The 26,920-nt window shown below is 30.2% G+C and overlaps 5 protein-coding genes across 16 annotated transcripts in view; 3 read left to right on the top strand and 2 right to left on the bottom strand.

Moving 5' to 3' along the window:
- Positions 1-739: 739 nt before the first annotated feature.
- On the top strand, positions 740-2,243 carry LOC122630895 (three prime repair exonuclease 2). 2 transcript variants are annotated; one of them, XM_043815930.1, is made up of 4 exons: positions 741-1,050; positions 1,275-1,442; positions 1,513-1,679; positions 1,827-2,243. In XM_043815930.1, exons 2-4 carry the CDS (start codon positions 1,295-1,297, stop codon positions 2,133-2,135), a joined length of 624 nt encoding a protein of 207 aa, XP_043671865.1. In that variant the 5' UTR covers positions 741-1,050; positions 1,275-1,294; the 3' UTR covers positions 2,136-2,243. The 2 variants fall into 2 exon arrangements, with proteins under 2 accessions (XP_043671864.1, XP_043671865.1); XM_043815929.1 differs by having other exon boundaries at positions 740-1,442.
- A 102-nt stretch (positions 2,244-2,345) lies between these two features.
- LOC122631086 lies at positions 2,346-5,364 on the bottom strand. The gene is made up of 10 exons (XM_043816323.1): positions 5,321-5,364; positions 4,948-5,061; positions 4,695-4,862; positions 4,333-4,415; positions 3,811-3,958; positions 3,578-3,724; positions 3,294-3,434; positions 3,062-3,184; positions 2,697-2,883; positions 2,346-2,563 (listed from the first exon to the last, which is right to left on the bottom strand). The coding sequence occupies exons 1-10, from the start codon at positions 5,324-5,326 to the stop codon at positions 2,469-2,471; spliced, it is 1,212 nt and encodes a 403-aa protein (XP_043672258.1). The 5' UTR covers positions 5,327-5,364; the 3' UTR covers positions 2,346-2,468.
- An 868-nt stretch (positions 5,365-6,232) lies between these two features.
- LOC122631234 (rho GTPase-activating protein 1) lies at positions 6,233-10,868 on the top strand. Its single transcript, XM_043816657.1, has 10 exons — positions 6,233-6,627; positions 6,981-7,088; positions 7,191-7,337; positions 7,614-7,794; positions 8,504-8,722; positions 8,797-8,895; positions 9,032-9,219; positions 9,319-9,519; positions 9,594-9,700; positions 9,769-10,868. The coding sequence occupies exons 1-10, from the start codon at positions 6,579-6,581 to the stop codon at positions 9,940-9,942; spliced, it is 1,473 nt and encodes a 490-aa protein (XP_043672592.1). The 5' UTR covers positions 6,233-6,578; the 3' UTR covers positions 9,943-10,868.
- A 1,420-nt stretch (positions 10,869-12,288) lies between these two features.
- On the bottom strand, positions 12,289-14,156 carry LOC122631231 (ras-related protein Rab-21). 3 transcript variants are annotated; one of them, XM_043816653.1, is made up of 6 exons: positions 14,010-14,156; positions 13,585-13,809; positions 13,165-13,332; positions 12,975-13,093; positions 12,621-12,911; positions 12,289-12,590 (listed from the first exon to the last, which is right to left on the bottom strand). In XM_043816653.1, the coding sequence occupies exons 2-5, from the start codon at positions 13,723-13,725 to the stop codon at positions 12,671-12,673; spliced, it is 669 nt and encodes a 222-aa protein (XP_043672588.1). In that variant the 5' UTR covers positions 13,726-13,809; positions 14,010-14,156; the 3' UTR covers positions 12,289-12,590; positions 12,621-12,670. The 3 variants fall into 3 exon arrangements, with proteins under 3 accessions (XP_043672588.1, XP_043672589.1, XP_043672587.1); XM_043816654.1 differs by having other exon boundaries at positions 13,984-14,130; XM_043816652.1 differs by lacking the exon at positions 14,010-14,156 and having other exon boundaries at positions 13,585-13,970.
- A 646-nt stretch (positions 14,157-14,802) lies between these two features.
- The window catches only part of LOC122631229 (F-actin-monooxygenase Mical), a 29,455-nt gene continuing 17,337 nt past the window's right edge, over positions 14,803-26,920 (top strand). For 4 of the 9 annotated variants that reach the window (XM_043816649.1, XM_043816647.1, XM_043816648.1 and 1 more), the window contains exons 1-2: positions 14,804-15,152; positions 26,552-26,899. In XM_043816649.1, coding sequence (XP_043672584.1) covers positions 26,600-26,899 — 300 coding nt within the window. In that variant the 5' untranslated portion in view covers positions 14,804-15,152; positions 26,552-26,599. The other 5 variants (XR_006327655.1, XM_043816643.1, XM_043816642.1 and 2 more) reach the window with 5 other exon arrangements.

The following is a 26,920-nucleotide window of genomic DNA, read 5'->3' as shown; positions in this document are numbered from 1 at the left end:
GTCCACTATCGCTCGAGCGACTATCGAAATCGACAAAAAAAAAAAAAAAAAAGAAACGAATTTCATTTCTACTTAACTGAAGCTTCGAAATCTAGATCAACAATTTTAAAGCTTCGAATCATTTTCAAAACATTCGAGGTGTTAAATCTCATCACTAAATATACTTTAATAGATACAGCATATTCCTTTTTCTTATATAATTTATTTCATGTAATCCATCGTAGTGCTTCTTTTAAACAATTTTGTTCAAACGTTATGGTCGATTCTCTGTTGTATTTAATTTTCAGTTCATCGAACGGAACGCATATATTTGGTAACGAAGTCATTTTATTTTTAACCTATTTACACCATTGCCATTGACATTTGCTTCCTTTTAATTATGATTTTTTTTGAAAAGCATTACTATTAAGTCATCTTGATATATTTTTGCAATAAGTTTGTTATCGCTATATACAAGTATCGAAAATATAAATAAAATTTAATAGGTTTTCAAAAAATGTCAAAAATATATTTAATAGGTTGTCAAAAAATCGTAAAGGTGCGTATCCACTTGTTACGTATTGTCATTCATTACATATCATTTCATTTCGTATGAAAACAGTCACGTGATATAGTCTCAGTTCCTCCTAAGAGACTCCTTTGATGTGACGATGAAAAATCGACAAATGACCGATTAGTTTTATTGACGTATCTTCGTATCACGTTTTGATACACAACACTTGTCCATTCACATTGATACAGTGATCAATGATCATTGATACAGTACGAGAATATGCAACAAGTGGATACGCACCTTAAGACGATAATAATAGTTCCGTCATAAAACATTTGAATTCCTGGTATGGGTTGGTCATCAGGAGTATACTTAAGGACCAATAAAATAAATGTCGGTATTAGCGACGATATCATGATATTGGCAGCGCTATTATTCATCATGAATTGTCGGACGCACGTGAAACTTAATGACATTATCGGAATAATCACGTAATGTCGACGTGACGTTGACGTGATACCGACGACCTTGAAAATATACCGATATCGGTGCATAATGTAAGTGCGCGTTTGTCTCAACCCGCCATATATGAATCATATATCAAAAATATATATTGATCTACGTGTACATATGTAATAATCTTCGAGCGTGTATATAATTAACAACAAATTATAACTATTTTTATTTCTATCAATAGAAAGGAATTGTATAAAAAATCCAGTAGTTCTAAGTTTTATTACAATGATAAAAACATTTGTATTTTTTGATATTGAAACAACAGGTCTTATTGAGGGCAATAAAATGCCTAGAATTACAGAATTTTCATTTGTAGCTGTAACTCGAGACAATATATGTCTCGATAAAAATAAAATTCCAAGAGTTTTACAAACTCTTACTGTACCAGTTAATCCTAATAAACCTATACCTCAATATGTAGAGATTTTAACAAGTAAGTAATACTCAAATTTTTTTTTAAATATAATATTTAATATATATCTAATGTTTGTATTTTTAAATAGAATTAAATAATGAGTCTTTACAAAATGTATCTTCATTTGATCATAAAATTTATAATATGATCAATAGTTTTCTTGATACATTAATGAAACCAATATGTTTCGTGGCTCATAATGGAAATAAATTTGATTATCCAATTTTTTTGTGGGAATTAAAATGTCTTGATAAGGTATGTTTTTCTTTTTCATACTTATTTGTTTTATCATCTTTCTACATTAAAAGAAAATAGCTTTATTTATAATTCGATGTATTGCTTATATATATATGCTTGGAAATAATAAGAAAAGTATTGAAATAGATCTTATTTTCATTTAAGGATTTAGCAGAAGATATTCTATGTGCAGATACATTACTCTTATTCAAAGATTATTTTACGAATGTTAATTATATGCAAGATACTGAAATCTTGAATATGGAAAAACACGTGGAAAAAGTTAATATACTCCAAAAACCGAACAATTTTAAATTAATAACGATATATGAACATTTATTAAAAACCCCAGCAAAAAACAATCATGTAGCACAAGATGATTGTATTAATATGCTACATTGTGCTAATCATATTGCAAAATACTTTATAGAATGGTGCGATAAAAATGCATTACCATTATGTAAAATGAAATGAAAATAATGAGAAGTATTTTAAAGAATTATAATTTTATAATATCAATATTATATTATTATTATTATTACATAGATAAACATTATTATGTAAATATATATTTTATTAATATTTTATTATTCTTATGTAGATCAATATTATTATGTAAATATAAATTTTATTACATTGAAAGTTATCATCAATAATATATAATTCTTGCTCTTTCATATAAAATACTATAAAGACTATATACTAATAAATAAAAAGTAATATTATATATTATATATATAATTGAATATAACTTGTAATTTTTTAAAAACTCGTTTGATGAGAGAAATTTCATATTAAATATCATCATTAAATTATCATGCAGATATTATCCTCATTGTTTTCTGTTTCTGAAGGTGACTTATTTAGTTCAGAATATAATTCATTATATTCTTTTTCATTTACTAAAAGTATAATAAGTTAATTGAAATATAACTTTTAATTTAGTTTAAAAATTATTAATCATTAAAATAAAGAGAAACAATTAAGTAAAACCTGAGATAAGATCATTTATAAATTTGGATGTATTAAACTTACAGATATAGTTAGCAATGATATATGGATCGTTCTCTATTGATCTATCAATGTTTTCAATGATTTTCCTCAATTGATTTGAAATATTTCTCATTTCTATTAAATTGAGTTTGTATAATAGATTAAAATCATTGTTCCAGTAATAAGGTAAGCACTGATGAATTAGAGTAGAATGCATGGAACGTAACATCTATAAATATAATATTATTCTATTATTGGATTGAGATTATATAGAGTAGAAGTAGAATGGAAATAAATAAAAGAAAATAATAATACTGTTTGACAGCAAACAAATGCAGTTGCTAGACATAATAGAATTTATAATCAAACAGTTAATTATTCAAAAATGTGTATAATTGTATAAGTACCTTCATAAACGAAAGTGTACATGATCCTTTCCCAAACAATGAGTCCTCTTGTAATAAGTTTAAAGCAATTGTTTCTATATAGTAGCTAGCAATATTATTCCAATTTTTGGTATCTCTTAATTTCTGAAAAGATAATATCATTTCATTAAAGTTCACATATATTATATTTATATATTCTAATAATCATATATATCATATTTATAAAATATAATAATATGTATAGTTCAAATACTTTCATCAATCTTATTATTTGTTTAATTTGCCCATTTTTAGATAGAATTTCTTTTTCTTGTTCATAAAAACATGTTCTCCAACAGATATGTTTTTGTTTATTAATTGTAATAGGCTTTGGTACAGCAAACCAATTTTGTTTCTGAAAATATAAAATACTATGAATTGTTTTAAACATAAAAAATGATAACATTGACAATAATCGTATCACAACCAATTCCATTAAATTGGTTCTGATTATAAAATAATACTAATTGTTTAACAAAAATTTGTTAAGTCACATACTTTGAGTACTTTAAATTCTGATAAATTACTCATGTGTGGTATATCTTTTGAAAATTCTAACACTGGTACTAAATCAACGTTTATTTTTTTGCCATTTATAAATTCTATTTCATATGTAAATGCTGGACCACTCTTGATTACTCTTATCTGCAATATATAACATTTTCTATTTATATATGAATATATGAACATTTAAATTATTTCGTTTTTTGAACAAAAAACTATTTACATACCATATATTCAGTATTATTTATTTTTAATAAATATTTATTACCTTTCTTTGGTAAATTATATATACTTATATTTACAATGCTTTCCATCCAACTACGAAATTTATTTTGATCAATATACATCGAATTATCAAGTAATTTATGCACTTCTCTAATAACAGAATAAAATAAATAATATTAATAAGAAATAATTAATATTATTAAGTTAATGAATAAGTTTGTCATCATCATTAATAAATATACATTATCAAACTAAGTATAATAATAATTAATTATAATAATATCTATTATGTAATGAAAATTATATATAAAATATAGCAACTACTTTGAAGAATGTTGTATTGTTACAAACTGCTAATTTTTTAGATCAATTTACAATTTCCAGTTTTTTGCTTTACTGATCCAGTTAAAAAATTTATTATTTATTATTTATTAATATCATACATCTGATATGTATATATTAAGCATAATATTGTATAGAATACTAGCATTGCCTGATAAAATTTAATTTATAACTTATCTTACCTATCCATTTTCAGATGAATTAAGTTGTTTTGATTTAAACCAGAGTATATATTGATAAAACCTTCGTGGTCACATAGAAATATCTATATTTATAAATATATAAATATATATATATATTTACATAAATAAAATATTTAAAGAACTTATAATATTTCAAAAAAGATAAAAAATATATGTAATATATCATATAAATTAAAATTATTAATTCTCTCTCTTTCTTTCTCTCTAAAATAAAGTATATTTCTAACATACTTAACATATCTATGAGACAAAAAATATACCATTAAAATAAAATAACATTTCTTTTATGAATAACTTTAAATAGTATGCAATAAAAACTGTTATAGATTCATACTACTTACTCTTATATCTTCATAATTAATAGGTAGTTTAATTATTATATCTATATCAAATTCTTCAGGTATACCAATTTTTGTACCTTTATAGAAACTACCTCCAAATAATTTTCTTTGAAATACTTTTTTAAAAAAAGTGTTTTCTTTCATTTTTTCAATTATCTCATCTATGACCTATTCATATTTAATTTAAAAAAAAAAATATATATATATAAGAATCTGTATTAAATATATATTACATTTATAGGAAATTGAATACCTGGTGTAAACTCTGGTTAATTTCTTTTTTTTCATAGTCTTGTAAAGATACAAATAGTTTGTTTATAGCATTTAATATTTTATCACTCTTAAAATATTTATCTTTATTTTGTGACTATGTAAAAAGAAGACAAATATTAAACAAATATTTAAAAGAGAATCTTAATTTTTAAAAATTATATATAAGATTATAAAAAATATTATATATATATATATTATATATATATACACATACATACATATATATATATACACACATAATATATATATATAAGAGAATCTTATACAAAAAGTAATTAACATCATAATATTTATTATATGAGTACAAATTTATAATATACGTTCGTAAATATTAATCAATAAATAATACAAACCTCCATTGGGATTATTATTATTACAATAGATATATGAATAAAATGTTTTTGTTTTCAAATTTTTTAGTAAAGAGATATTGCATTTACTATTATATTACGTTAATCTTTTTTATTTTTGGTGTAAACATAGACGTAGGTATAAGCACTGCAGAAGTACATAAAAGACATTATATTATAGAGAGTACATAAATTTTATCTTACGTGTTATATATATATATATATACATGTATGATGTTCAGCTAATAATTACCTCTTATTATTTATAATTCGTCTACTATCATAACTCCGTACACGAAGATTATACAAGTTATGATTAAAATATAAATTATATTTTAATTATATTTAATTATTTTTTATATTATTTTTTAAAGATTTCTTTATATATACTGAATAATACACTTTATGGAATTTTGCGATATTTTCACAAGTAATATTTCACAAGTAATATTTCTTTAACATTTCTGATGCTTTTATAATATAAATGCGTAAATATCACTATTTCTAGAAATCGATGATAATTTAAAGATATATAAATATAAAAGATAAGATAAATTTTTTATTAAATATAAATACTATCACATTGAAAATAAAAATGTCTTGAAAATGTCGTTAATACGCAGTTATAAATACATAGTTATATATACTCATTAATACAGTTAAAAAATTAAGGTATAAATATTCATTGGTACGATTATAAGATATTTAATCTTCAAAAAACTTAATAAAATAAAGTTAATTAAGTTGAAATGCATTGAAGTCATATTTTATATCAAGTTTAAAATATGCATAAGGACAGTTTTCAATATTGTTTTTGATTGGATAACTTAAAATATCCAATAACCAATCAATGTAAGTTTTTAACGGAAATGTTATTTTTAATAAGGAGCATATTTCCGATTAGCTAATATTTCAATGTGATATCACTCGACTGATTCGACCTATGTGCATAGTTGTTGTTTCTTTTTATTAAAATAGATTTTAAATTGTCCAATGACGAACACAAAAGTATATGTGAAGTGACTAAAAAGAGGGAGCGACGATACCAAGCTAGGAACTAACTAACGGCATACAAATGAAAGCGTGACGGTGAGTACGTTGCAGTACATACGTTGCGTTTCAACAGCGCAAGAAGAATAATGTCGTTGGAAGGACAAAGCAATCTGTGTTTTTGAAAAAAAAAAAAAAAAAAATAGAATAAAGAAAAAATAAAAACATTCTATATTAACGCTCTCCTTTTACGAATAAGTGATTAACAAAAATGGAAGCAAACTATCAAACGACGCTAAGTCCAGCACGAACTTTGACAGGTGAATACAACTGTTTTTCTATTCATAGATGTCAAAGCGAATGTCACTTTATATATATTAGTTTTTAATCTTTAATAGAGATTTTAAAAAAAAGTCGTATAACGGTAAAATATTTTATAGTTTCTATATAATAAAAATAATAGCAATGTAGTAGTAATAGTAATAATAATTGTTATTAATATAATACATGATTTTATTGTATATACAATCAACTTTTAAAATTATTGACAAATTTTATTGAGTTTAATTTGGAAATATTATCATAAAACAGATAAACAGTTTACTATGTCTTTTAATTATTTAGTATTATTTTTAATGAAATTAATAATAATCAAAGATTATTTATGCAATAGGAATGAACAATGAAACTGAAGATCCTTATCCAAGTTTATCTGATTATCATGATTATGAACCAAATTTAGAGTTTGATGACACAGAACTACAGGCATCTTCAAATAATGGTAATATACAAGCACAAATATATATTTATTTTATAAGTTATTAAAAATATTTCTACTTATGAATATTTAGTATAATTTACATATAATTTTATAAATTTTCAGCTGTACAGCTTTTAGAAGCAAAGCTAGATTTGATTAACAGTGGTGCAGTAGTGACAGGCATAGATTATTTGGAGAGTCCAGTAAGCGATGGGACAATAGAAGAAAATTTTGAAGAAGCTCTAGTAGATGCTCCAGTTATAGAATCTGGTGTGTGACCTTTTATCTACTGTTAGTAGCCACTAAATGTCATGGCATTTGGTGGAACATAGCAGGTGAATCATGAAGATTGCTGTATAGTTTGTTACTGCATGGTATAATGATGGAGAAAGATACGCATTAATAACAAATTGGATTCAATTTTCTTGATTCTATATATTGTGCCTAAATGTGATTACTAAATTGTCTTAGAGTTTATGACAACTGCTACAAATAATTACATATTTTTATATTTTTTTAAAACAATGATTTGTTTATAATGAGCAGCTGATGACCTAGCAGCACTAGAAGGAGAACTAGCAGATGAAGAAGATTACCTTGATATATCAAGGCATGGTATTGTAGAAGTTGTAGGAGATGACAGTGCTGGTCGTAAAATAATAGTAGTATCAGCCTGTAAATTGCCTCCTATTGGAAAAGAAGCTTTTAATCATGCCAAACTCCTCAGGTTTGTTCAAGAAATTTAGTATTTTATATGCTATTGTAATATTAAATGGAGCAAGATAGTGCATTTTTAAGCTTTATACATTTTTCATTATTTATTATTACACATATTATATTTAAATTATATATTATTATCTATACTGAAATAGTAAAATGAAATTTACATTGCCATTATAAGTGCTATTATTAATGGAATCTGCTTTAATTCATTTATTTCCACAATGGACTACATTTATACAAGAAGTTCACATCCGCCACATTCCAAAATAATTAACTGCAAACTAAAATGTTGCTTTTAAACACTAAATTGAGAATAAATTACAGGTACAAGTACCTTTGCAACCATTTTTTAACCCTTGAACCGCGGATTTAACTATACGGTATTTATCAGAACAACCGTGGATCGCGCTAGTTGGCATTGTTATTTCTTGTGAAAACACGTGTCGTCCAAAGTAAGTAAAGATTTTATACTTCACGCATTTGTATTTTTATATCATTACTATAAAATCAAGTTATGTTATTGAAAATTGAAATGATGCAGTTTTATATCAATCAAGAGTATGCATTGATTAAAAGAACTTGCGGTTTAAGGGTTAAGCATACCTTTTCTCCTTTCCTGGTAGGAACTAAAGTACTAAGGCAGATTTAAAGTTTCTATTTTTATGGGGGGAAGAAAAAAAAAAACATCTTTTAACATATATTTTATTTTATAGGTACTTGATGCATACATTAGACAAATTTGTAGAACAGGATTATAGTCTTGTTTATTTCCATTATGGCCTAACTTCAAAAAATAAGCCACCACTCTCTTGGTTATGGCAGGCATATAAAGCCTTTGATAGGAAATACAAAAAGAATCTCAAAGCACTCTATTTAGTCCATCCAACTAATTTTATTAGAATTGTCTGGCAGATCTTTAAACCAGCTATTAGGTAATCATGAATTTGAAATATAAGATAATTTTTTATATATGTATTCAAATAACATTATATTTATTTTATTGTAGTGCAAAGTTTGGTCGTAAAATGATGTATGTTAATTATTTAGAAGAACTAGCACAATACATTAATCTTGATCAACTCATTATACCTCCACAAGTACTACAGTAAGTATCATTATGTTTAATATATAAAAATAGAAAAATTCTCTTTCCCTCTCTCTAAAAATAACTGATGTGAATAGTTTATATTTTACTGTAAAAATAGCATATAATGTATATGAAAATATATGAATATTTTTAGGCACAATGAACAACTTATAAGCAAAAATAAAAAAAGTTTACCAACTAGTCCACCTCAAAGTACAGTGGCTACACCAATTGGTACAACACAATTTGGTGCAAGTTTAAGTTTTATTAAAGAAAATAATAATGGTGATCCAATACCTCCTATAGTAAAACAATGTATTGAGTTTTTAAATTGTCCAGATGGTATGTTTGTAATTATTATTTATTAACCAAGAATTTTTTTAATTGATATACTTTTTGAAAATATTCGATCTATATTCCCGAGTGTAATTCTTTTTATAGCTCTAGAAACAGAGGGAATATTCAGAAGATCTGCTAATGTAGGAGTAATTAGAAAATTACAACATGATTGTAATCAGGGTTTGCAAGCAGACTTTAAAGGAGATCCTCATATAGCAGCAGTTCTTTTAAAAACATTTCTTCACGAATTAGATGAACCCCTTATGACATATGAATTATATGATGAAATAACACAATTTCAAAGTAAAAAACATGAAATTCTTAATAATCATTAGTATGTTATTCCATTATAAATACTAATATGGGTTTATTTATAGCATTATCAAAAGATGAAAGACCACGTAGAGTAAAAATATTAGTGCTCGAAAAACTTCCTGAAGATAATTATCATCTTTTGAAATATATAGTACAATTTTTATCAAAGGTAATATAACAACTAATTTTATCTGTGTAATAATTTATTTTCTTTATTTAATTACTATTTATTAACAGGTAATAGACAGAAGTGATTTAAATAAAATGACATCAAGTAATTTAGCAGTGGTATTTGGCCCGAATCTCGTTAGAGCACCTCCGTCACGTGGAATGTCTCTTTCTGCGATAGGACCTATTAATCAGTTTATAGATTTTCTATTCACATTTCAAGATAAAATATTTATCATCTAATTTGAAACAATGGGTGATAGCCAAAGGTCTGATATCCAAACCAAATTAATAACGATTGTGTAAATCTGCGCATGTATGTGAATTGCGTGCCTGTACATGCGTGTTTTTAGTGAGATTTAAGTATGGCTGTTCAATTTAATATTATTAAACAAGATGATATTTAAAATACTTTGTACCACAATTCCATGAAAGTTTTTTAGAAATGTTAGCACAACAAATAACACTCTTTTATATATATAACTGAATTACTTTAAAGCATATTAAAATCATTAATCTAGCGATACTAAAACAATAATATTGTAACTATTGCTGCATTAATAATTAACACTTCTTGATTAATTAAAATTTTATATTACAAAATCATATCTACGAAAATGATATGATTATAAAACAGAGGAAACTTCATTGCATTATGAAGTACAATTAGCACAATAATCTCTTATCTACATTTGCAACACAATTTCCAAAGGAATACATTTATCATTTGTAATAAATTAATATCGTTTAATATTAAATTGCCAGTCTGGATAGTGTATATAATTATATGACTTCATAATCATATACCAAAGATTCAAGGAAATGTTAGATATTATATGTAAAATGTAGGCATATATTTAGAGTAAGTATAATATAATAAATGTGCGTGTGATTTGTAAAAGAGTAATAACGTACAGGATGCCTTGATTATCTAATTTTAAGATATCATCTCTCGATTTGTAAAATCTAATTATACAAGTATAGTTAATTAAAAACAATCTAACAATATGGTGCTTTTTATAAATCTAGGTTACAATTCAGTCAATTTCTTTACTTTTTCGTTTCTTACATATTTAATTATTTTTTGTAAAGCAATATTATATTTATTTTTACAATTTTCTTAATAAATATTATAAAATCTAGATTTAAAAAAGTTTACTTAGTTCTATAAAATTTATTAAACATTATATGTAATTATATACATTAATTTACTCTGAATCAATGTCACAAAATAGAAATGATAAAGTAGATCTTTAATAATATCAAGCATCCTGTTATCATGATTACATATGTACAAATTGAATAAATTAATCATGTAATTATCTTATTGAACAATGCTGATCTGTAAGGAAATTTTGAGAAATCAATAGAAAGTATATACATGAAAAAAAGAATGCTTACAAACAATCGTGAATTATTGTTTGTTTCTTATTGTATATTTGATTATGTCATCAGATACTCTCTGATGTAAAAGTATTACAATCTTTTTCTAACAGTATAGAATTTCATTGATTTTCTTATTGTATAAAAATGTACTAATTAGGATTTTTATATATATATATATATATATATATATATATATATACACACATATATATATATACATATATCACATTTCCTGTAATAATCCTGCCATTAAATGGATCATTAGAAAGTATTTACATGAGAGCTAATCAATTGACATGCTCTTCTTTATTTAAAAGACTAATATAATATTTGTATAGAGAACTAATGTGATTACATTCCTTTGTTATTGTATTTAGATCACGAATAATGTAATCAAGCATAATTGTATAAACATAACATAATTAGTTCATAACACTATTAATATTGAGTAATTTACTCTGTCATTCCTTGTGGCATTTTATGTATTATATAATCATTAGTGTTATATATACACATAATATATAATACTAATTTAAACACGAATATGAAATATTTAATATTTACTAAAATTAAATTGTGTATTAACAAATATATCTTCATTATAGAGTAATTTATTACTCAAATAAATAAAAACATGCACAATTCATGTATGTATCTGCAATCAAGCAGAACACTTAACCCTTATATAATTCTTTTCAAGTCCATGTTGTTGTCAATTAAAATGTTATACATCACTAAATAAATATAAATATTAGCAGAAAAGTATTACATACATGTGTATATTATAATTGTTTTCTTTTTTCTTAAATATCCCTTTATTCAAATTTGATCATATTTAAATATACATCGATTTATATGACATTAATTGATGTACTTAATGATGATGAGAAATAATTATTGTAAATAATTATAGTTAATTTCATTTTTAATATTATACTTTAGTTTCTTCTAATTGTAATGATTGGTCTATGCTATTAGTCTTTGCTGTTTTAAAATAAGATAGTAATGCAAAAAATTCACTCTATATGTGATACATTGTATAATGGAAAATCTACAGTATTTATATTCGTGCTGTTTATAAATTAATAATATAAATATATGTAATAATATTTTCAATATTCATTACAATATAATAGCATGGACAAACTATCATTTTTAGTAGTTGTTATATAATTATGTAAAAAAGATAAAATGATACCAATAGACATTGTAATAAAAAATTTATGTAGATATAACAATGTACATTACATGATATTTTTAAAACATTAAATGCATAATGTATACTTGCATACACAGCACAATATTACAACATTATACGAAACTTACAACATTTTATGATACTTATTCAAGATCTCTCAAGATCCGCACATTTTATACTTTGCACTCAATATCTAGTTAAAAAGATATTATCTTTAAAATGATAAATACAGCAACGTTTGACATATGGCAAAAAGCTAATGTTTTTTATATACATTTTACGTGTGTGTGTGTGTGTGTGTGTGTGTGCGCGCGCGCGCGCGCGCGCGTGTGTGTGTCATTTATAATTATTCTTGAAATTAGTTTTTCCAAAAATAAAAATATTCATTTACGAGTTTTGGGAAGAACTACCACAACAAAAACTTTTCGTTGGTCGACTTTGTTCAGATTCATCTTCAACTACCACAACATTACGACGTGTACTGCTAGTCCTTTGCAAACAAGACTTTTGTTCTACTTCATCAGCATGTTGTATCATTCTACGTGTCAAATCCAAGAACATCTGTTCAATATTTTGATTTAGTTTTGCAGATGTATGAAAATGCATAGCACCGACTTGCTGGGCATATCTAGTAAAGAAGAATTCATTTTGTACATCTATTTATTTTTTGAAACAATTTAAAATTACTTACTCTTCCGCTTCTTCTATTGAAACATTTCGTTCCTTTTCAAGATCTACTTTATTGCCAGCAATTGCTAAAGAAATTTCACTGCCTAACATTTTTTTAAGTTCTTTTACCCAATTTTTAACCTAAATATATAAAAATGATATTACAAATAATTTAATGATTATAAAAGTATTGATAAAACTTTCATGCATACCTTTTGAAAAGTATCTTCATCTGTAATATCGTAAACTAAAATGGCACCATTAGACATTCTATAATAAATTGGTCCTAGTGCATGAAACTTTTCCTGTCCTGCAGTATCCCATATTGCTAAATTTACTCTTTTACCATTTATATTTAATTTCTTATTTAAAAAAGATGCCTAAACAGAATATAACAAACCAAAAATCATTCAAACATTTAAAATGACATTTGATCATAACGTATAATATGTATATCGACTAATTTTTGTACATAGGATATTGTTGAATAATTTATTTAGACAAATCATTATAAATTTTCTTAATATAATAATATAAATCTTATATTGTACATATAAAAAACAACAATTGTTACATAAGTAATATGATAGAAATATCATGTTATATAAAAAAGCAACAGTTATATCACTTACTTGTACCGTAGTAACATGTTTGTCATTAAATTTGTCTTCGACGTATCGTAATGCTACTGAAGTTTTGCCCACACATCCTTCACCAAGTAACACCACTTTGAAATTATATCCATTTCCAGTAGTACTAATCGAACTGGCCATAGTTTACAAATAACTAATACGGTTAAAAGATATTACACGTACATATGTACCGCAGATCAATATAGATTAACATTCACGTTGAACCTATGCATATGTTAGTCATATTAATATAAGATCACTATATGACAGTTACTTTTTATATAGTTAAACAGTTATTTCTTTATAATGTCAAAATGAAAGCATCAGCTGTTTTCAGCTAACATACACTTACATACTACACTATAATTACATACAATGATAGAATAAACATATACGTACACACATAGTATCCATACTATACTCACACACGTTTAAAATCTGTTATATATCGCATACGTCTGGTCGAAAATTTGATTAATTTGTACGTTACTTATATTGTAATTGTGTGAAAAGTGTGACAACTACATATGTTGTGTGCATGCGCATGTAAAAGAGAAATAAGATAGACAAAACAAAAATATATATATCTTGCTCGTAAGATAAGTAGTTTGACATAATGAAAAATATTATCAATATTATCACGATTTTCTATAATTGTTCTTGTATATTCAATTTTGATTGTATAATTGTTTTCGATGCTATCATTCCTTAATGATCATATTTTTCATCTATAATTCGATATAAATCAAGTTTTTTATTACAAATAATAGATTATTATAGCTTACGGTAACTTTTTACATATTAAACGTTATCATACACAATTGAAATAAATACAAGTATATCATTTTTCGATTGATCTGTTACAATGCGTGATATGATATATAATAATTAAAATTGCACCGACTATACTTCATATCGATAGACCATATAAATTAAAATTAGTATCGTACAATCATAAAAATTTAATTAAATCTTTTCTCTTTATAAAACGTATAATTTTTCGATCGAATTGAAAAGTGTTTTAAATTTGCGCGGGAATAGAAGAAAGAAAATTTTATGGAACTGCATCATAGTTTTCAACGTGTCCGGTCTTTCAGCCAATCGGAGGTTCGCTCGGAAAGCGATATATTAGGTGCGTCACCAATCACGACGCGCGGTTTCTTTGACTGCGCAAGTCGTAAAATTACTTGGATGCAATCTCTCTCCCCTCTACTGAATTAAACGACATTCGAAGTCGCGTCGTAGTGTGGCGCGGCCGTGCGGCGGAACGAGGCCACAGTCCGGAGAAACTGAGAGAAACCGCGGGATGTTAATGGTGGATGGACGGTGGAAGTTTCCTCCTCACTAGTCGTAAAAAAAGGTAGAGAACCGATGGACTGTCATGTGAGTGGTAGGAAAAGAAAGAAAGGATTTTGATTGCGGTATGTGATGAATGCTAACCCGGTTTGCGCCACGAATGTATACACGCGTGTGTTTGACGTAATGAGAACGAGAAACGGCACGCGCGCTCTTGGTGTGGCCCTCGTATATTTAATTGGAAGTGCATGTTGCGGCCTTTCGTTTGACATGTACGTATATGCATCTTTCGAACACTCTCTTTCTTCCGTTTTATCGTTCTTATTTCTTCGTTATTTTGGCTGGCCTCTATAGTTTTTTAATCTGGTTCTCTACCTCTTTCTATTTATCTCTTTCTTTCTATTTCTTCCTTTCTCTTCTCGAACGTTTCTCCGCACATACAATTTGTCCAGCTTCCTTTTTATCGCGACTCGTTGCACGAAAATTATCGGCCCTACCCTTTGTTTTACATCTCAGTTTAGACTTCATACCGTTGCATCGAATTTTTATCGAGATTTCGATAAAGATTTTGTATCTCGGATGAAAAGAAATCTGGGGAATTATAAATACGGAGGAACAAGCTTTCCTATCGGCGAACACGTTCGACGAGATCATCTAGCTCCATCGTGCTGCGGAATATATCTCTATGCATACGCCTTAAAATCAGATTGAGGAAAAGAAAGGACTGTCGGAATCGACTTTGCTAAAATAGCCTTTCGCTTTATGTTCACCATACATACATACATACATACACACATTATTTATATACACGTATATACTGGTGTCTTCCTGGAGTGCATACGTTTGTTTATTTCTTGCTTTTCGTAACCGAAATTGAATTCGTGAATAGATTCGATACAAAGGTATACGATGCGTCAATGTCACGGCCGATAACACATCGTGAATTCATCGTAGTTTGTCGTACAAGAACGATGCGTCGCGAAAATAAATTTGAAAGGCCGCCGAGTGGTTATGGTTTGCGAATCATCGGACGGTGTCGTTGACTCTCGTTGTTTGCCGTATCACAAATGATCTTCGCCCGTCGTCAGCTGACGAGATATCGTCGACCATATCATTACGAGTTCGGCGCGTTCTTCGTACAGGTGAACGTATCATATATTGTCGATGACGAACCATTTTGAAATATAGCGTACATCGGATGTGTAATTCTTTTTTTTTTTTTTTTTTTTTTTGATAAAGTATATATTACGTGATCTGTTTTTGCGAGAAGCTTCAAGACTCGATGATTTCAGGGCGTGCGATATTTTGAAACGCTTTGTTCTTTGTGGGAGACGAAGATAAAGAACCATTACACATATCTTGTAATATAGTTTAAAAAGGGCGTTGTTTGGAACTATGTTGATACGTTACGATGCTTTTTTTTTACACGAATAGAAAAATGAACTTAAAACTTATCAATGAAACTAAAATTATCCAACTTACGTATAGTTTCTATAATAGTTGTTCTTGATAACCTAGATCTGGATAACATGCAAAATGTGCAGCGGTTAAATTCGTGCTCGGTATTCCTTGCGAACGCTTTCGAATAATACTTGAAAAAAGAAATGTAGAAGATCCCTTTCATCTTCAGCGAGATGGGAACACATCAAAGGTATATAAATCTAGAACAGTGGTAACAATTTTATTGTATCGTGCGGTATCTCATTGTTCCATAAAGAACCAAACTCTAGTCAGACCAAAAACTTTTTATCTTTTTTTCGACGTCATTTAATAATGCTCAGTTTGTGTATAACGATATTGAAACGCATATTGAAATAATGTAATGAGATGTAACGTTTTTAATTTTTCCGTTTCACGCGGTATTATTTGTCCGCTCGTTCTCATTTCTTTTTTCCTCTTGGGGTTCACCACTCTGACCGTTTTAAACTCATTCGGTCTGTTAGAAAGCAGAATAATGATAGTATTCGTGAATGATAGCAATAATAATTGCAACGATGACTAGGTACGTCGTACTCGTTCATGCTCGTTCGGATGTGGCGCACCGTTTACGCTTCGCGCGAGACGACAAAGAAATAAAAGATCTAATTGCATCAACCGTTGACGCATTTTCTCGTCGAGCATTCGTCTCGGTTCTCTTTGTCGTTCATCGACATTTTTAATTCGTGTGATTGTCAAATTCGAGTTTAAGAAAATATGTTTTTGAAAAAGTAGAAAACAAATACGATGGATATACCATAACAATATTAGATTTTCAAAGAAAATATGTTAGTTATTCGAATGAAAATACGTCGTTTTCATTAAACGTTTCTGTTATGTATCGTTTGATCTTGTTGAATTCGAATCGACTTATATCCTCGTATCCTTGCACTTCGCTAGCTGAGTATTAAAAGACGTTTTAGATACGTAGTTTCGAATAAACCTCGTTCGTCTCTTTATAAATCGATTGGGATTCTTGAGCGGAGGCAACGAATTTAGATACACGATTGAAATGCATGCCGTGAATCGGCGGTAGCATCCGTGGCGGTTTAACATCGACGCTACGAAGAGCCGACGATTCGCGTGAGTAGATCTCTTTTCTTCGTCACGTCTTCTTCGTGATTCTTTTTAATTTCTTTTTCCTCTCTCTTAAAAAAGATCAAGCTATATAACTTTTCTTTCTTCTATTTCTTGTTTTTCTTTCTATCATTATCATCATCATTATTATTACTACTATTACCATTATTGTTATTATATTTCATGGGAATTTTCTTGCATATCGAAGTGTTAGTCTTTCAAGGCATTTGTGGAGACGAATCCAATTCGTTCGCAAAGAGGCCTTGTGAGCATGAGACGTTATTAAATATATTTAATATATATTATAAATAATATAATTATAAATAAGCGGTTTAATGGAAAGTGAACTATTGTGACTAAAGTGGAAATTAATAAATAAGTGACTAGGTTAGGTTGTGGTGTTACGATATGGATCGATCATATATGTATATAGTATTATCATTATTATTATATATTTATTATTATATAAATGATGGTTAAGTATATAATGATTTTGTTCGAGATTATGTTCTATTCCATTGTAGATAGCATTTTTCTTCTTTTTTTTCTTTTTTTTTCTTTTAAGCAAAGTCTAGCTTTGGAAGGAATTGTTACTTGGATAGAAAAAAGACGCATTACGTCACGTCGAGGAAAACGTTTAGTGAATCATGTTCCGCATTTAATCGATCGTAGTAAAATGTTAGGAGAGAGATTCTTCGCAATAACCACGTGTCACAGGGGAACGCTGGTTAAAGCATAGTTTAGAGTGCAGGAAGAGCCGAAGAGATTTCTCTACTATTTTTACTCTTTCAATTGTCTCGTGTTTCTAGTCGCTATTAGAGTCACCGATCGGATTCGTTCCTTCTTTCGTTCTAACTTCCGTATTTGTCTTCTTACCGTTCGTCGCCATTTTCTTTTCGTTCAATTACGTTACCTTCTATAGATCGCCTGTCACTTATCGTTTCTTTCTTATCATCATCCTTCATTAACTTCTAATGGAAATTTTTGTTCTTGCGTTTTTGAACTGTTACTTTATGTGCATACTTCTATGTGTTTATAATATATGCACGCTTATACATACTTATTGTATAAAAAGAAATTAACACGCTATGAACGTTGCTTTATCATCTTTAAAAGTAGCACTAAAGTAAATTTTTTAAATATCCATTAACTTTCTATTCTTGAATGTGCAACAGGTCATTCTTTTTCTTTTTCTTTTTCTTTTTTTTTTCCACACATTCTTTATATATAAATCAACAAGTAAATATAATTTTGTGCGTTCTTGTAAAACTTCTTTCCTTTTTTTTCTTCTCTTATTATCCAATTCGATTAATTGCGACTTGGAATAATAAAGAGTGTTAAGATCAGAAGATCAGTGCAAAGATCGTCGCGTAGATCTTCGACAAATAAAACGGAATCTTCCGTTTCCAAGGACATAGTTTTGCAGCTGCGATTAGTCTTTCACATAGCTTTAATCCCATGTGCATTAGACATTATCGTGATGGTCGCGTATATGTATATATATATCGTTGGAATCGGCATTACGATAATTCGACCTCCATTTGTAATTCCCTGTTTTCACGTTTCAATGTAAAACCACACGCAAGTCTCTTTTTTCCTCGATAACAATAGAATATAATTTAGTTTCTAAACCGTTTTCAAGGTTTTCTTTCTCTTTCTCTTTTTCTCTTTCGGACAAATTTCTTTTGTTAATTCATAAATAGAAGAAACAGTTAGATCCCCTCATCGCTTCACCCAGACGCCATAAAGATAAGGAGAACACGTTGGATCAAAGATCCTTGTAAATTCGATTTTTCCTTTAAAGTAAATGATTTTCGAGATGCGTCATTCCGGTGTCTGACAATCCCACCTTCGGGTTTTAAACCGCGTGGGGTGACGATATGCCTAATTCGAACGATGCAGCAGCAGCAGCAGCAGCAGCAGCAACCTCTCACTTTCTTTCTATCGTTTGCGTTGCTAAGGAGATTGTCGTATCGACGACGGACTTTCTGAACACCAACAGAGATTTCGAGTTTGTCTCTTTCGCGTCTATCCACGATTTAAGTAGAAGACTATATCGTATGACTCTCTTTCTCTCTCTTTCTCTTTCTATCTCTATCTCGCAATACATCGAGCGTATTTTTAGCGTAGGTCTTCGCGTTAGGGCTATGACGAATCCTTCCAAAGTTAGAACTGTCACACGTTGGTAAGCGAAGAAATCGTCTTTAAGTATAATTCAAGGCGCTTTCGAAGGCTAATTGAGGTGGTCTCCGTTTTTCACTGTCTTTTTTTTTCTCTTCGTCAAGTGTTTCGGTTAAACTCATGCTTCGTAGACGATAATGTCTCGATAAAGAAAACATGAGTTAGCCACGAGACATTTGATCGCTCGTTCGTGTGGCCACCTAACGACGAGACTTCGTAGAGTCTCTCTTTCGAGCTTTCGTTTTCGTTAAGATCTCGAAAATAAAGAGGTAATGTTTGAAAAAAAGTAGCTTTCTCTATTTCTCTTTCTCTTTCTGTAGACGATAAAACGCATCTTGTTTCTGTAAGATGATCCTTCGTCGAGTTCCGTCTATCTCGATGCAATATACCTGCTGAGAGATACGATACACGAAGCAGTTTTAAGCGATAAGTGTTATCATGGTCCCCATATTGTGGCGGTTAGATATTATCGTTCGCTATGAATCGGCCTACCGATAGTGTAGTCTGTCTTCTCCTCTTCCGTCAGCATTATTCTCGTCTTGTCTTTCTCTTTCTCATGCTCCCACATATTTCCGATTATATGCAAATCGTTCGTTCTTCCTTCGACATTAGATAGACATCCCGCACAATACTCCTACGAGTACGTCTGTAATTTTCCATTAGAACGTATTCCACCTTTTTCTTAGCTAGTCGTTAGATTTACGATTGATTTTAACTTTCTCTTATTTTTTAAATGTTGCTTTTCTATTATTGCTTCTCGTGCGCGTTCTTTTTTTTTATTGTTTCCAGTGCGCCTTAAAATTATGTTTTATTTATACGAAATCATGTAATACATCTTTATCTCTCTCTATATCTCTTTTTACGGGTCGTATTTCGATGTTGAATATACTGCGTCTCTCGCTATAAACGAGAGAAGAGATCCATTTGTATTCGCCCCTCGGTCGAATAAAAGAAGAGGGACACCAATAGTGGCTGTCGACGACGCGAAGTACCTACGAAAATCAAGAAACTGTAATGCTGCCGGAAGGGCTAGCTATAGGTATATCATATAAAGGGTGCTGCCTACTGCACCCTGTTCGTCCTTTACAGTGGGTGCAATGAATAACGACGAACAGAATAGGGTGTCTGCCTTCTTACCAACGGTGACGTCTGTCTCGCATCCTTTTTCACGTAGAAAGTTTTACAAACGTGATCGCGAATTCTCAGAGATAATTTAGAGGCTGTCCTGTGAGCAAATTTCATACCGTTCAAAGAACATTCCGTTCTCAAGGTTCCATATTGTGAAGGACAACGACAACACATTTGTTGTAGGGTTTTAACAGATCCTTTTTTTCTCTTTTTTCCCTTTTTTATCCTTTTTTTTTTATGTAAGGTGTTCGTTATTAATTATGACGAAGACGTCTAAAGGGGAGGAGCTTGTTCGCATAATCTTGATAAGTAAAAGACGGGAAATGGCGTGAGAATTTGATTGGCTCATGGTGTTTACATTAATATTCGACCTTGATACTCGAAGCATTAAAGGCTGAGTTGAGAAAGACACGCATTTCATTTTTAATATAGCTCGTTAGTTCGTACCCTGTTCTCTTTTGATGTTCTTCATCCTTGATTTTCATTTAAAATATAGTCACTTTCGCGACTATGTTGGAACGATGTGCTCCCGTCAAGTGCACGTATGCACCTACTTCATTTGCACTACGATCGTGCTGTTCTAATTGCGTCGGGCAATCGCAATTCCTAACGAATATGTTAGGTGGAGAGATAAGAAACGGCGGATTGTCGTAATTACTTGGTGTCGCGACGAACAGAGTTTCCGTAGTGCTCTTCTTGAAACTCTACACGAGTGGCATCAGACAGAGAAGGAAGGCACTTAGAATACAAGATCTTTTTTACTTTTTTCACCATGACTGGCTGTCCGACACGATGGAAATCTGCCATCAAAGAACACCACTGGAATTCAATGAAAAACATCGTGGTGAACGTAACGAGCAGAGTTTACGTTGGCAGTTTCATGTCTTTTTTTCTTTTTTATTCGGTACTTCTTCGTGAAATTGCGTCGATTAACTAGAGAAAAGAAATGGAAGACTCTGATGTAGCATTTAGAGTCCTTTTTTTTCTTCTTTTACTATGAAAATTACATGTATGTATGTATGTAGATTTCCCACAAGAAAAGTCAAGGTCTGCTCGATAACGTTACATTGAGAAACGACAAAGAGAGATAGAGAAACAGAAAAATAGATTTCCTCCTCATTCTCGTATTTCCTGTATTATTATCTTTACTCTCTTTGATAGCTTCTTAACCACTTTGATTAAAATCAGTATCGCGTATTGTGATTCGCATAGACCTATTTCTCTCTCTCTTTCTCTTTCTCTCTTTCTCTCTTTCTCTCTTTCTCTTTCTTGCGTCATGGTATGAGTCAGAATACACGTGTTCTCTGTGAAACATATTTCACTAATACTTTTTTCTGGAAATCTTAAAGAAAATTGAATCACTAGATAATACGCCAACGAATATAATTATCGGTTGATAAGAATCCATTGTTTGTTATCCTATCCTTAGAAAAAAGATATTCAAGTAGAAATGATAAGTATTGCATTAGATGCTATACTCCGTTGGTATCTAGGAAACAGAATCTCGCTTGTATTTATCACACTTATATTTATCAGAATTTTTATTAGAGTATACATACTAAGGTTTAATTTTATTATTTTTCTCAATTTTCAACAAGAATGGATATAATTTTCTTCGAATGATGGACGATGAATAGAAGTCAAGAAATATTTTTTTACGATACATTTTTTTTGTATCGGTCTATCTCACGATACTGTAAAAGATAATGATGATAGAAAAATGAATTTATATTAGTTATCAAGTATCGAAGGATACGTACCAGTTAATTTAATCGATCTTGCATCAGTGATCTCGCCTACGTCTTCATTCGTCATCCTTTCTTGGCAACGAAGTCGTCGATCTGTACGATATAAGCTACGGTATTTTTCGCTTAAGAACCTACAAAATCTTTATTTAAACACACTTTATTGTTTTTATTTATACGAACGTGCTATTTTTACATCCCACATTCTGTTTTCATCTTAAAACGGGTTAGGAGTTCTTGGACCTCGTTGTAATATTATTATTCCGAACGAGTCGAACGACTTTCTCGCACAAAATCTAAAAATATATTTTAATATAAGAATATATACAAACCATAGATATAGTTTTTATCTCCGCCGTGAAAACGTAGTTTCTCATCTTACGATATCAGTAATCGTGGAAACCTGTTCTGAATCGATCATGAACGATACGTTCCTTATTAAAATGCAAACACTGAAATTAAGCGGATGACGTAGCCATTACTGATTTAATTAAGCAGGCTTAATTAATGATTTAACTTTATTCGAGGTACTTTAATCGAAACAGTAGGGTGTACGCTTAATTTTCGTCCCGCATTTGAATCGTTAGTACACGAAGCCTGACTACGTCCGGCGATAGTTCATTTCTTCTTCTTATTTTTTCTTTTCCTTTTCTTTTTTGTCGTAATGAAGCGTAATGAAAACTTTCTCTTTCACAGTCTAATCTGTTAGAAAATTTGGACAAAGATGGAGTCATGCGTGACGATAATTCTTTTGGAGAATAATCAAGTTTGAAAAATTACGCTCACAGGACACTAAAAATTTGGGAAGGTACGCGTTTAAAGAGGTTTGCGAAATTTTCCACGAGATTCCTTTGATCTTTCTATCGCAGGCTGGTTTTCTTTGACAGGAGAAAAGAGAGAAAGAGAGTGAGAACTAGCATATTTTCTTTTATATGCAGGAACCTTTATGAACTCAACGGCGGCTGTGCATACGCTCATTAACGATATTAACGGAAGACGACTAGCAGACAACGCGTAGGTTGAAGACCTTTGCATCCCTCCCTCTTTCTTTTCTTGTAGCTTGCATACAACAACGAAGCACGTTCAACAACACACTACTTAGGTGCATTCTCCGACGTGGACCTGCACATTCTCGTTGCCGAGCACGTGAGCGTGTTCACTCGATCAAACGCGCTTTGCTATTCTTATCACATTGATTTTACTCGGTGCCCGCATTGTAACAGTTTCAGCCACGAACTTTTTCGTTCGCCCACGAAAAATCTTTATTGTCTACGTGAAAACGTGAGAAAAGGGCCAGTTTAATCGTGAATCGTGACCGTATTATACGATGAAATCTTTTTTTCCTTCTCTCTTTCGATTCTAAAGAAAAGTCGCACGATCGAGATACGTACGTACGTACGTAAGTAAACCGTGACTTGGATTCTAAATCCACTATTTAACCTCACGATCAGTTAAATCTTTCGCGAAAGTGATAACAAAGACTTGCACACGTATTAGAGAAGAAGAAAATCGGTGGAAAATCTAGATTTGTCGGAAAGCCAATTCTCTTTCTTTGTTCGTTGAGAGCACCCGCAAGCAAGCGTGTCCATCTCAGCCAACAGTTTTCTTTTTTCGTTTTCTTTTATTTTTTCTTTTTTTTCTTTTCAACGCCCACGATCGTTATAAAATTGGTCGCCAAGAACCGGCCGCCCTAGTTCTCTCTTCTCGTGGAATTGCACCTCGACCGTTCATTCGCCCATCTTCTCGACCACCGTATTTATAGAGGCGTACGGTTAAGCTACCCTTTTCGAAGATCGCATTTTCTACGATCGCCTTTATTTCAGATAAAGTAGATAAGCCATAGCGATGATAGATCGTCGAAGGTGCACGAGCAAATGGGAAAACAAAAGCGTATAGACTACAGAGGGTTTCTCCCTTGGGATCAGCGTTTTTCTTGGCCTACTATCATTAGTAGATAAGTTTTGTTTGATATAAAACTCTTACTACGTATATACACCATCTGCTTGTATCGATATCGATCTATTATCGATAACGCGGTTTAATAAGGATTACCTTAAATGGAAGCAGATAAAAGTATGTTATTATTACTTTTGTAACATCATCGAACATAGGCTTTTTTTATATAGATACGATTTTTATATAAATACGATTTTATGAGAACAGACCATTCTACACCATCATTAATACGAATGTAAAAGCTGGATTACTACGGTGATATCGTTAACTGCAGTACCAAAATAACATTTAACGAAAGGACATTGCAGTGACACGTTGATTGCTCAATTTTCATTCGTTTCGTATAGCTTCTAATAGGTAACCTAGTGATCTGCTTACCCACTTCAAATCGTTCTCAGTTACGTTTAGTATTTAGCATTCGGGTCGATCGTTTCGTTGACAGTCTTTCTATCTATCTCTTGATAAATAATAAAAACTTACGGTAAATTGTATGCCAATGGATTTTAAACGATCATCGTTACTATGATCGATATCTAATCGGAATTATACTGCTTATATCTATTGTTGAAAAATATTCATTGACTTTACAACAAAATATATTAATTTACATCATAGTTATACGTATCGAAGTAATTGTTTTTTTCTTTAAACGTGAATATAATATCATTTAATGTAATAATACTTGCGCATGATTCAGTAAATTTTTAATTTATATATATATATATATATATATATATATATATATATATAAGAAGGAGAGAGAACTGTTATCACTAATATGAGTCAATAAAATGACATGGAACATGATCATGTCAACAATACAAGATTAAAATGATTGTCCTTAAGACATTATCGAAGATCGTGACATTCGCTCATGATGATTGTCGTCGTTCTGTGATCGAGGAAAAGATGATATAGTTTATTATTTGTTAGCATCTACTTGAGTCTCGACACTCGCGACTGTTCTATCTTAGATAATGAAAAATCGATGGGCCCTTGTATTTCATAGTTTCGTGTGCGTTAGTCTCAGTCACGTGTGACTTTTTGTTCGTGTTTCGTAACTTTATTCGGAATCCAGAAGCACGGAGAGTGCTTCCTTACTTCCTTTAACATAAAAATGTACTAGAGAAGAAAGGAGAGAAAATAAGATTGATGATTATGATGCGATCATGAAATAGATGTTACGGGTTGTACACGATATCGCGATTAAAACTAATTAAAACTCGAATGTTTAATGCATGTTTTTGCTCGCTTTAACGGATTTCACAATTCGCTTGGCTGTTTATACTTCTTGTAAATATTACTCCTAGTTTCTATTTTATCCGATTCTTTTCATCACATGCGGAAGTCGTTCCGATGTGTTACGAGCATACAAGATATTAACGTTGAGCAGTGTGTTAATAAACATTTGCACTCTCCTTTTGTATATAACACCATATTTACATACATTCTATACTTACATTTCTATGTGAGTCAACGTGCCAAAAGGAGTTAGCTACTAATGCAAAATTCGAATCTAGGTTGCTGATCCCGTATCTTCTGATTATCCTCGTTACGAGCTGGTAAATCATAAAATAATTTTAAATTTATTGGTCGTTTCTGATATTACAGAAAATTGGTGAGACTAGTAACGATAGTAAATGCAATATTATTACGTTAGGGTTGTACAGTGTGGTACGAATGATGGCATTCTTCGCGGTTTTATATCTATGGGCATTAGAATGCACATAGAATTTTCTAATAGAGATCAGTGATTTGCACACGAAATAGGAGAAGAAAGACTTTGTCATACTTTACGATAAATAACTTCTTTCGTGTCTGCATAATGTTTTTATATACACTTTATCTTATAATTTTATTTATATTTTATTTCAAAAAGTCTCGGAATACCTCTGTAACCGACTGTATACGTATAGTTCTACATGCGGTTATGATGTATATGGAATACGTATGCGAAAAACAACTTGGTAACATAAATTCTGTTTTGCGGATACCATTTTACCAAGCCGATCGTCTAGCTAGTTCTTCCCACTTATTCTTCTCAATTTCACGCGATCGGATCTTAGAAGGTGGAAGTTACATAACCACGAACGTTCGCTTCGCCATAGGTAATGATACATCGACTACGTTATCGGTAAGAGTCCAGGTGTAACACAATGGATCAGCAACAACAGCAATCGGGTAAGAAACATCAAACAACGGCAAATTCACCGGAGGCGGCTATAGCTGGCGAGGTCTTCGATCAATTCTGCAATGCTACCACCCTTAAGTCCATACTCGGCCATTATAGACATCTTTGTGAGTTGCTCAAGATCAAGCCGAATACGATAAATCAATTTTATCCAAAATTAAAGTCGAAGCTGCGATCGTGGAAGGCGCAAGCCTTGTGGAAGAAATTCGATCAAAGGGCCAATCACAAGTGCTACAATCGCGGAAAAGCATGTCCCAATACGAGGGTGAGTTAACTCGTCTGCTAG

The sequence above is a fragment of the Vespula pensylvanica genome, chromosome 8, assembly GCF_014466175.1.
Source record: "Vespula pensylvanica isolate Volc-1 chromosome 8, ASM1446617v1, whole genome shotgun sequence".
Lineage (NCBI taxonomy): Eukaryota > Metazoa > Arthropoda > Insecta > Hymenoptera > Vespidae > Vespula > Vespula pensylvanica.
The sequence above is the reverse complement of the archived record's forward strand: the minus strand, read 5'-3'. Positions and strand labels throughout refer to the sequence as shown.

Excerpts from the sequence above, each read along its gene's own strand:
- LOC122630895 (XM_043815929.1), top strand. The coding sequence starts at position 1,235 with ATGATAAAAACATTTGTATTTTTTGATATTGAAACAACAGGTCTTATT. Across the intron at positions 1,443-1,512 it reads ATATGTAGAGATTTTAACAA|AATTAAATAATGAGTCTTTA; the intron begins GTAAGTAATACT and ends ATTTTTAAATAG. Across the intron at positions 1,680-1,826 it reads AATTAAAATGTCTTGATAAG|GATTTAGCAGAAGATATTCT; the intron begins GTATGTTTTTCT and ends TTTTCATTTAAG.
- LOC122631231 (XM_043816653.1), bottom strand. The coding sequence starts at position 13,725 with ATGGCCAGTTCGATTAGTACTACTGGAAATGGATATAATTTCAAAGTG. Across the intron at positions 13,333-13,584 it reads AACATGTTACTACGGTACAA|GCATCTTTTTTAAATAAGAA; the intron begins GTAAGTGATATA and ends TATTCTGTTTAG. Across the intron at positions 12,912-12,974 it reads TCAATAGAAGAAGCGGAAGA|ATATGCCCAGCAAGTCGGTG; the intron begins GTAAGTAATTTT and ends CTTCTTTACTAG.
- LOC122631086 (XM_043816323.1), bottom strand. Across the intron at positions 3,185-3,293 it reads AAATAATAAGATTGATGAAA|AAATTAAGAGATACCAAAAA; the intron begins GTATTTGAACTA and ends TTATCTTTTCAG. Across the intron at positions 2,564-2,696 it reads TATCATTGCTAACTATATCT|TAAATGAAAAAGAATATAAT; the intron begins GTAAGTTTAATA and ends TTATACTTTTAG.
- LOC122631234 (XM_043816657.1), top strand. The coding sequence starts at position 6,579 with ATGGAAGCAAACTATCAAACGACGCTAAGTCCAGCACGAACTTTGACA. Across the intron at positions 7,089-7,190 it reads ACAGGCATCTTCAAATAATG|CTGTACAGCTTTTAGAAGCA; the intron begins GTAATATACAAG and ends ATAAATTTTCAG. Across the intron at positions 9,520-9,593 it reads TGAAATAACACAATTTCAAA|CATTATCAAAAGATGAAAGA; the intron begins GTAAAAAACATG and ends GTTTATTTATAG.